A 10,438-nucleotide genomic window follows, 5' to 3' on the forward strand; every position below is an offset into this window, starting at 1 on the left:
AACAGCATCTCTGGAGTTTTATGAAATACATACATACCTACTAATAACAGGTTCAATATTTACATTTCTTTGACTTCAACCGGCTTTCATACACTTTTGTTTACTTTTTTGTTGCCGTTGTAATTTTTTTTTTTTACTTGTCTCATTGGTTTTATGTCACAAGGTCGTATGAGTGAAGGTGCCACTCCAATGAAAGCACTCGCAAAGCATACAAACATACATACATACATATAAACATAACTGTACATGCATACATACGGAGAGTTGTGTTTTTTTTATCAAAAAATTTTATTATAATTTTTTGCACATTCACTAATTTTCCATCTTGTCCTTGCAGACTCAAGCGGAAGCTGAGGAGAGGGCCGAATTGGAACGCATCCAAAATGAGAGCGCACAGTATTCTTATGGTTCAAATATCGAGGATAACATAAACGATGGTGCTATTCAACGCGAAGAGACACGTGATGGTACTAAGGTGAGTTTGCAATTTATAGAAGAATAGTTATAATAATGGTTGAGCGGACTTAAAAAAAAGATTCCTTACTGATTCAAACGAAAAAACTGTTATATGCTCTCGAGAGAGTTAATTCAAATTTATCAGTTGATCGAGGATATACTTTACCGTATAGATTTCGCCCTTACTTTTTGGGGCGTAGTCTTCTATATTGAAAGCAATGTCTGATTGGAATATTTTCTCCATACTTTGCTGTTGTGAAATATGACTCCATGCGATATCAAAGGTTATATGCTAAATCTCTTTAACTCTCAGTTTCAACCAGTAGTATTCCAACAAGTTTCTTTCAATCAAATCCTACTTTTCCAGTCATTAAACTACATTTCTCTCGAGCAATTTAAGCCGCTAGTATTTAGATCTTTCAGTTACAGAAACTGCCTCCAGAGTCAATGATTTCAGTAACTCTCTTGATCCATAGAAGTCTATAATGATCGCCTTTCGATCTTACGATAGGTGACCTGCTTCCCTAAAGCAATGATTTCAGTAACTGTCTTGATTTTATATACCACATAGTCTATGATAACTTCACTTCCGATCTTTCGAGAGGTTTGGCGTGGTTTTAGGAAAGTGTTTTATGAAAGTTTTTCGAAGGAAATTGTAGACATAACTCCAGAAGACGTATTAGAATGTGATAAGCAGTCCAAGTTGTTAAGTAAAATTATAAATTGCGATGACTTGGTATTATTAGAAGGAAGATAAGACACTTTTATTGAGTGGAGCTCGGTTTATATGAGTTTAGAGGTTAGGAAATGAGATGATATGGATTTTTAAAATGAGATCCGAGGAGATTTTAGGACACGATAATTGAGTAGATCTCTGTTCGTATGAGTTTAGAGGTTATGAAATGAGATGATATGAATTATTCGAATATGAGATTTTAAGTTATTTTCGAAGTATATTTATTTCGAATTGAACACTCTTTTCTTTCTCTTACTTCCAGGTCAAGGGCATGTACTCGTACCGCGACGGTTTTGTTATGCGTACCGTATACTATGAAGCCGATGAAAATGGTTACCGTGTCGTCAAGGAAGATACACAAGAGATCGGCGATGGACCACAGTTCGATGAGAATGGTGAGGCTACCGTTGAGGGTTCGTTGATACCCAAATACTCCATTCGTTTGGACACATCCGACAACGAGAAGCACTACAAGGATGCGCGAACCCGTTAAATCGAATGCTTAGCATTTAAGTTAAGAAAACAGACTGAAACAAAAAAAAAACAAAATTATGCTAATATTTCTTGCTTTGTTACATAAAACAACATGTGTTTTTTTTATTAATTACTACAACTTGAATTTAATGTGATTTCGTCACAGCAAAGTTGGAAATAAAAACGAAATGAAAATTATTTGCATAAATCTTTGATTGAAGCGTACATTTGTTGTAGTTGCATGTATGTTTAACAGTTAACGGTTTATAACCGGTTCAATGTTATATACATATGTAAGTGTTGCGTTCAGCACCGCAATTTCAGAACATCAATTGTCACAATAATAAAATTTTAATTTTTATTGCAGACTTGCTTATGTTTAACAAGTTTTTTTGTTTTTTTTTTTAAGACTTTTCCATATTTTAGCATATTTATAAAGCTCGTCGTCGTGTGTGTAATGGCACTCTTAAACGGTTCCTTTGCTACGCAGTGGAAGCTCCTCCCCATGGGTGTGCTGCTGCGGCAGCTCAATTAAACTATTATTGGATTTCGATATGATTAATGCTTTCTGTGAATCAGTTAAATTGATAAAGCTATGCTTGGTCTTCAGCTCGTTTTGTATGGATGACAACAGATCGGGCGAATTGGCACGCCTACCGGCAGCCGCAATCGCTGCCGCGCCCATTAGGGCCGCACGCTGCTCATTTGGCGCGTGGGCCTTTTCAAGCTCCTCATCCTCGATGCTGGCCAGCGCATTGGGTCTGCTCTTCTTGCGCATGCGCTTGGAGCCGCGCGTGATCAGCATTACAGCGGGTGACTCATATGGTAATGCCTGTATGACAGTCTTCAACAGTTTCGGCGGCGTCTCGGGTGTTTTTGGATTACTAATTACCACATCGGCTTTCAGCGCGCTCTTGGCGCGTTCTTCCTCACGTTCGCGCGCCGCATTCTTACGCATCAGCGTGCGTGCGCGTTTCTTCAACATCGCTTGTGCGTTCGGATAGTAGGCGATCACTTCGTTCAGATCGGATTTGGAGAGTACGAAGAGATTGGCATAGCCTTTGGCGCGTACATCGGCTGTGCGCCGATCGGCGCCATTTATGCCCAACAAGCTGATCTCGCCAAAGACCGAACCTTCTGAGAGTGTGGCCAAGACAATGTCACTATTCGGGCCGCCCATCACCTGTACCTGTCCCAGCTTGATGATATACATTTCACGACCCACTTCGCCTTTGCGGCAAACGTAATCGCGCGGCAGAAAGGTTACAGCGCGCAGCTTCAAGACCAAATCACGTAGTAGTGCCTCCTCGCAATCGGCAAAAAGCTGTACTTTCGAGAGTGTCTGTATGTGCACGGCGATAGCGATGTCCGTCTTCAAGTTGATCGGCAATGAGTCCAAAATGTTGGCTTCATCTGCGGAGGAAACATTCAAATTAGGTTAGTGTTTATTCGAAAGTTCATTTCTTCGAAGCTTTTAGTGAGCTTTTGAAAACTGAATTTCTATTGAGCTTTCTTTTTAGTAAGCTTTTAGAGATCAAAGAAAGTTAATATCTTCGAAGCTTTTAGTGAGCTTTTGAAAACTTAATTTCTATTGAGCTTTATCTTTGGTAAACTTTTAGAGGTCTTTGTTTAGTGTGAAAGCTTTTAGTGAACTTTTGAAAACTTAATTTCTATTGAGCTTTCTCTTGTAAAGCTTTTAGAGATCAAAGAAAGTTAATATATTTGAAGCTTTTAGTGAGCTTTTGAAAACTGAATTTCTATTGGGCTTTATCTTTGGTAAACTTTTAGAGATATTTGTTTAGTGTGAAAGCTTATTTGTTTGAAGTTTTGTCATCTAAACTTTTTGTGAGCTTTTTTTTCTTTTAATTTTATGCAAGCTTTTTTAAGCTTACTTACCCAATGTGCGCTGTTGCTCCCAGGTAAACTTAAACCACATTTTTACACGACCCTGCACCTCACTAGGTAAATTCAGACGTCGCATATACTCCAAGGTCTCGTCTTCTAATTGACGATATTCATTCTTATTACGCGTCGCTGTCGAAATGATATCGCGTATCTGACCAATCAGCAAAGCAAATACGAAGACACCCATTAGCCAGGCGGCGGTCATGAAAACATATTCACCTTCGCGTTCGGGTTTTGGATTTTTGCCTAGTGAAAAAGAAGAGGATTTACTTAGAGTAATAGATGGAAAGTATGAACGTGGAACTTGAAAGCATACCAATAGATGTCGCTGTTTTGGTCGCGAAGGCAAAGCAACGTACATAGGGATGTCCTTTACCGCTGAAAACCCAACGATTCACGCCTAAGCCTATAAAGAGCGGGAGAGTGTATAGAAAGAAAAGACTTTACTGAGTTTTGGACACATTACCTTGATAATCACTGTAGGCATAGTATGAGCAAGCCGTTAAGTGAATCATATACAACATATAGGTTAGGGTCTTAGCGACGCGTACCTAAAGACAGAGCAGAAGACGTTATATAATTTTTCGATACCGAATATAAAAAAATCACTTACGAAATGTGGCGAAGATATAACACGATCCAACAACTTAAAAACCTCCCAGAAACTTTGTATTTTGAACAGGCGTGGAAAGCGCAGATAAACAGCGCCGGTGCCATATTTTAAATAAAAAAGCTCCAGAGGAAGTAAGGCGAGCAAATCCAGCTGGAAATTAAATAAATTAAATCTTCAAGAAGAAGGGACGGCTCAACTCCAAGATTAGAGTGTCATCAAGAACTCACCTTAAATTGCAGTTTCCTCATGTAATTCTTACGCGTCAAATTCTTATTCTTCACCCAGAATCCCTCGAATAGATACATTATGCGATGCTTGAAGAATATCACATCCAACAGATAAATAATGTCCGCACAGAAATCACAAATCAACCACGAGTTCGTATTTTCCGGTGTTTGAAATGGAAACGTAGAACGTAACGGTATAACCCAAGCATTGTAGAGGAACGATATTGAGACCACACACAACCACGATATGTAAATTTTACCCTGCGGATCGAGCGTCTTCTCCTCATTATTGCTACCGCACAAACTCGAACAGATCCAGACATTCGAACGCGATGTATCGGCCTCGAAGAGCCGACCACGATTCAATGACTTGGCCGCGTCTTTCAGTCGGGTTTTGAAAGGCGAATTCTCTCGTGTTGTACTCAGCGATTTCAAAGTGGCCGGAAGTGAGCGTACAGGTGACGCCGAGCCACCGGTGCTGGTGCTAGTGCTGGCATCGGCGCTGTTGCTGCTCGACGGTGTGGGCGGCAACTCGATGCGTGACTTTACTTTATTGGCGCGTGCGGTAAAGCGACGTACCAAATGGCGGACCTGATCACGCACATCTTCGTTGAGACTGTGGATAGAGTGAGGAAGTCATACATTTTAAGGGAGGTGTATTAGTTTATTTATGGAAGTATCCAAGCCTCTTAGGTTTGTGTTTATGTAGTAAAAATATTTGAGGAGTTGCCACTTGTTATGACAATGTTATAGACCAGAGCTCTAAAAATATTATGAATACAGTTGGTTGTTTAACAAATATCATACTGAGTTCAATAAGAAGCAGGCCTCAGCTTCTAATCACGCTCTAAAGAACTTAAAGATTATAAGTTGATCAATTCCCACAAGAGTCGGTTATACGTTGCCGAAATTTACCCGGATTTTTCCGGCCAATGGCTTTTATTTCGACGATCGATAAGGTTTAGATTTCCTATAAGTTGACATAGGCGTAGCTTCAAGCTAAGACTATGAATAATATCTTAAAGCTTGCTGAGTATCTCAAAGAACCGATAAGCAAGGACCTGAATATACTAACCACACAGAACATCCTAAATGGGTACAAGAGGTTCTTTAGACTGGTTCGAGTTTGAAAATTTTTGAAGATTGGACTACAGAAGCGAGCCAAAATCAGAGGCGGCTTGTCTCTTAGCGGGTTTGGATCACGCAAACCACCTAACCACTTACCTCGTTGCGCTAAAACGCCTATCAGTAGCGGTCTCCGCCTCCGGTTCTACCGCAGCAAAATCACTCTTCACCAACTCCGGACCAAAGTTCTGCTCATCATTCAATATATCCGGCAGTTCGTCATAACAAATTTGCACATCCTGCTCATCGTCATCCACCAACGGTGGCGATTGAGACGTCGTATTCTCTGTCATTGACGAGCCGACACTGGGGCCACGCCGATGACTGCTGCTGTCAGGCACATTCACATTATTGCTGCTGCTGGAGAAACCATTTAAACCATTCACCACAACAACATCTTGCTCATCGGGCACCTCACCGGGCAGCAAAACCACAGCTTCACAAACTTGCGCTGGCGCTTGCTCAACAGACGCCGCATCAGTTTCAACTGCGGTCGGTGTAGTCGGCGTCGATGTTGTTGTTGACGCCGTTGGTGACGGTGTCTTTGTGCCATTCAACACACGACGCACACTCTCCGGACTCACAAGCGGCTTCTCATGCACATACTTCAAAATATCCTTCACCAGCGCGTGTGTGCTCTGTACATTGGAACCATGCTGATCGGCCTCCAAACAACCGATGCGTCCATTGCGAAAGTAGAGTTTAGAATTAGTGAGACGTGGACTGCGCATCTTCTGCCGTTGCCGCTTGAAGGAATGCACTTTAAAAGTGACCGGCGATGAGCGCTGCGTGCCGCTATGCGTCTGACGCGTCGTCGGACTCGGTGTTTTATTCTCCTTATTCGGCAACGCTTTGCTGCGACGTCGCCGCAGTGGTGGTTCGGCTTTATTGGCATTACGTACAGCTATTTCGGTGGCGGTAATGACATTTTCAATCTCCTTGATATCCTTGGAGATCTCCTCGAGACTGCGTCGCATTGTGGCCTCCTGCTGACTCGGTGAGTGATAGCGTGTGCTATTAAAGCTGCGTGTATTCCACTTTGTATTGTTCATTGTTGTTGTTGTTGCGCTATTGTTTTTGTTTCTGTTATTATTATTGTTGTTTTTACCGTTATCTTCGCTAACTGCGCGCTTGTGGGTTGCCTCCACAATGCGCGTGACATATGTTTGGGTTTGTTGGCGGGTGGCAAAGGTCACTGCTTGCACGTTAACGTTGACTCGATGACGTTATACTGTTATAGTTCACACGATTTTCACACAAAAACGGTTTTTCATGTCACAACTGCGCTGCGGTGATGTCTTAAGACATTTTTTCGAGTTAAAAAATTATTTTTTTGATTCAAATGTTTTGGTTTACAACTAATTTTTTCCACCAATATTATGCAGTTCAAGCATTATCACATTATTATTTTCACGTTTTAACTGCGTAAAGCCGAATGTCAATTCGTGCCTGTCAAGGTGCTTAGTTGCTTGGACATACCAAATGTATTGAATTCAATTCAATTTTGTACTGCACACGAAGCGTTATAAAACGCAACTAAAACGCTCAGCACACACTTGTATGAAATTATTATTATTCGTTTTTTTTTTAATATTTATTTTTCGATTTTTTCGTTTAATTGGCATATGTTTTACGCCGTTTGCTTGCAGCGTGTTGTGTGTTTCGCATGCCAAATATGCAATCAATCGATTGCGGCTCGATAGTAGTAAATTTTATATATCGCCATACATACATACAGACAAATATAGTTAATATTGTAATTTTGTGCGCGAGACTTGGCTGACTAATTACTTTGCACTGTTATTTGTACACTTAGCACACAAGTGGTAGTGCTTTTGTGCGTGTGTTTCTATATACATATGTATGTGTTTATATATAGATTGCCAATAGATTAGCACAAGTGTCCTTTAAGCAAATTAATTAGTCTCCAACAGCATTGTTGTTATTATTTCAATATTAATTTTAACAAAAGCACAACGCTACCTTCACAACACTACATTTTGTTATTTGAAAATTTCACAAATAAAGGAATTTAATAACTATATTTCCTTTATGAAATCACTTTTTCACTATCAACCAGCAAACACGTTTGATGCTTTCGGCATGTTGACCAAATTAACTTTTATTTCGCCAACTAACTAGTGCGCATGTCTGTTATGGCAGCCGTTTTGCCGCCCACCTACTCCCACTATAAAACGAAACAGCTGTGCGCACTACAGGTGATTTGACAAGTTATTTTGAACTCGAAATTCCGAAAAAAAAGTGCAACAACCCCCTCTTTGTTGTTGTTATTGTTGCTGTTGTGGTAATAACATAAATACTTACGCTAAGCAATTTGTGGGCATGTTGGGGCAATTCACGCTGTAGTAGACCACAGTGTGGTGAGTTTTGTGTTATTAATGCAAATTATATTGAGCGTTGACATTTTGAATGCTATTGTATTCTCCACAAATAACATATAATTTGTAAAAAATTTAAATATTACAGCTTCAACACTTTTGAAATAACATAATATTTACATAACATAACTGTTTTTACAACTGTAAACTACACAAATATTCACAAGTATGCAAATAAATTATACATAACCTACAAAAACTGCATCCGCCGGAAGTAGCTTGACACACACTCACGAGCGCCAACGATACTACATATATATATACACACACACAGTAAGTTTAAGCTAAAGAAAACACCGCAGATCACTCCCAGTATATTAGAACTGCGTGAAGGGCAGTACCCATATATATAAAAGACCAAATTTTATCATTTTAAACACCAATATTTGAGGAATAATGCGGCTACAACAACAAAAAATAACACGCTTCAAAACTTTTTTCAAAACGCTTAAAGAAAAGCAACAACATTTAACAAAATAATTTCAAACCCGTGAGTGCCACACACAAATTATGAATAATTACTTTTTTGTTTTTGTTGTTTTTTTTACAAAACATTTCTTATATTGTACAATTGTTGTTTTTTATGCACATAAATATGTATGTAGTTATATAAACATTAGCGTAAATCGAAAAAAAAATCTGAAGTTGCAAGCGCAGAATAAACACATTTCTCTTTAATTAGTTGAAGTGCAGATTAATGAAATGAATTTGTTTTTCATTTTGTAGTGACTACATATACAGCATACATTTTGGTTATTTTTATATTTGTTTTTATTTTTTTAATTTTCATTATATTGTATATTTGTAAAGTACTTGCGTAACATTTACGAAACTTAAAATGTACATGTAGAAGTGTATGCATAAATGTACGAATTAAATATCATTTTTTGTTTTTTCAATTTAACTTTTATGGTTTCGGCTGCTGCTCTTTACTTCAACATATAAATTCTTAAGTAATTGTTTTTTTTTTTTTTATTATTTTGCAATTACTTTCTTACGCTGTAGGTTGACCATTCAGGCTCTAGTGGTTTTTCTTATTTTTCTTCTTCTTACGGTGTGGTTTCTTCCTGTTCTTTCGTTCCTATTTCTTACCACCCTTACCACTGTCTTCTGTGCTTTTAGCAGATTTATCATCGGTTTTTTTGTCCTTGTCCTTAACATCTTTGCCATCCTTCTCCTTATCTTTATCCTTATTTTTCTCTTTCTCTTTTTCCGCTTCCTTGTCCGCCTTTTTACCTTCCTCCGCATCACGATTCGTCAATTTGTTATTGATGAGATTGTGCAATGCAATGATGGAACGCACCATGGACGCCAAATAGACGACCAGCATTTGATCGTTCGTTTTAACGTACATAGTTTCGGTAAATTGTTCACTCGTAATATCGGGTAATAAGTTGAAGATATCCTGCAGCTGGTAGACAATTTGATGATTGATGGGCATTTTGCCATCACCAACACGTTGCAAATAGTGTTTAATGTCATGCAATTGTGCGTTCAAGCCTTTTAAGCCCATTAATTGGTTGGTAATTTTCTGTGAGAGACTACCGACTGTGGTGTCTTTAATGTCGCGCAGCAAATGTTCAACGCCCACTTCCTCGGCTTCTTCGGCACCAATTTCGCTGGGCACATGCTCGAAGGTTTTACTTGTTGGCGAACCGTCATCGTGCACCTCTTCAATTGCAATGTACGCTTCAGTTGGTAAACCTAAATCTTTGGGCTTCGCATCAATTATCACCAGCACCGAATTGGGGCAATAGCGACGTATTAACTCATTTATGGCAATATCATTTTGATGTAGTTTAGGACCGGTATGATACCAACCGACAACACGCTCGCGTGCATTTACTTTCTTGAACATGCCATACATGTTTTCCAAATAATCATGATCTAAAAACCACACCGACTTATCTTTGTCATCCTCATCAAAAGGTACTATAGAAATATAATGATATGATTATTAATCGAGGTTCTGCAAATAAGTATTTACCATATACTCACCAGCAAAACTGTTGGAGACATCAAGTACGCCTTTTGAACGCCAACAACCCAGTAACACACCGACAACTCGACGCTGGTTTCCGATTTTGCCCATACGGTTGAAGTGATCCACAACAGAGAGCAGCACCAGTGGGTGCACAATCACCTTGTTTACATTTACCTCCAGTGATGGCATTTTATTTATTTCCTATTATTTATCTTTATAATGGTAAGGTCGGTCGAAATATTAAACCAGCTAGATGACTTTTGGAAAACTTTTGCTAATAATGCCGAACAAGAACAAGAGCAATGACAGTGGAATAATTTTTGTCATGTTGTCGGCACTGACGGTTCATGTCGATAAGATAGTTTCACTGATAACAGAGTGCGCACTGTTTAAAACGTAACCAGAGAATGTAAATATTTTACATTCTCTGACGTAACCTAGACCAATTTAATAAAGCAATAATATTAAAATATGACATTTTAAGCATTACTATTGAATATGACTGAATTTTTATTAATA

The 10,438-nt window shown here is 39.0% G+C and overlaps 2 protein-coding genes across 2 annotated transcripts; both read right to left on the minus strand.

Moving 5' to 3' along the window:
- Positions 1 to 752: 752 nt before the first annotated feature.
- Positions 753 to 8,512, minus strand: Cngb3_0 (cyclic nucleotide-gated cation channel beta-3). The gene is made up of 7 exons (XM_011181217.3): positions 5,636 to 8,512; positions 4,412 to 5,027; positions 4,185 to 4,334; positions 4,038 to 4,122; positions 3,888 to 3,977; positions 3,563 to 3,817; positions 753 to 3,079 (listed from the first exon to the last, which is right to left on the minus strand). Exons 1-7 carry the CDS (start codon positions 6,586 to 6,588, stop codon positions 2,133 to 2,135), a joined length of 3,096 nt encoding a protein of 1,031 aa, XP_011179519.2. The 5' UTR covers positions 6,589 to 8,512; the 3' UTR covers positions 753 to 2,132.
- Positions 8,513 to 8,688: 176 nt separating this feature from the next.
- LOC105210341 (26S proteasome non-ATPase regulatory subunit 7) lies at positions 8,689 to 10,232 on the minus strand. Its single transcript, XM_011181218.3, has 2 exons — positions 9,934 to 10,232; positions 8,689 to 9,867 (listed from the first exon to the last, which is right to left on the minus strand). Exons 1-2 carry the CDS (start codon positions 10,106 to 10,108, stop codon positions 9,017 to 9,019), a joined length of 1,026 nt encoding a protein of 341 aa, XP_011179520.1. The 5' UTR covers positions 10,109 to 10,232; the 3' UTR covers positions 8,689 to 9,016.
- Positions 10,233 to 10,438: the final 206 nt, after the last annotated feature.

Source organism: Zeugodacus cucurbitae, chromosome 6, assembly GCF_028554725.1.
Source record: "Zeugodacus cucurbitae isolate PBARC_wt_2022May chromosome 6, idZeuCucr1.2, whole genome shotgun sequence".
NCBI classification, from domain to species: Eukaryota; Metazoa; Arthropoda; class Insecta; order Diptera; family Tephritidae; genus Zeugodacus; species Zeugodacus cucurbitae.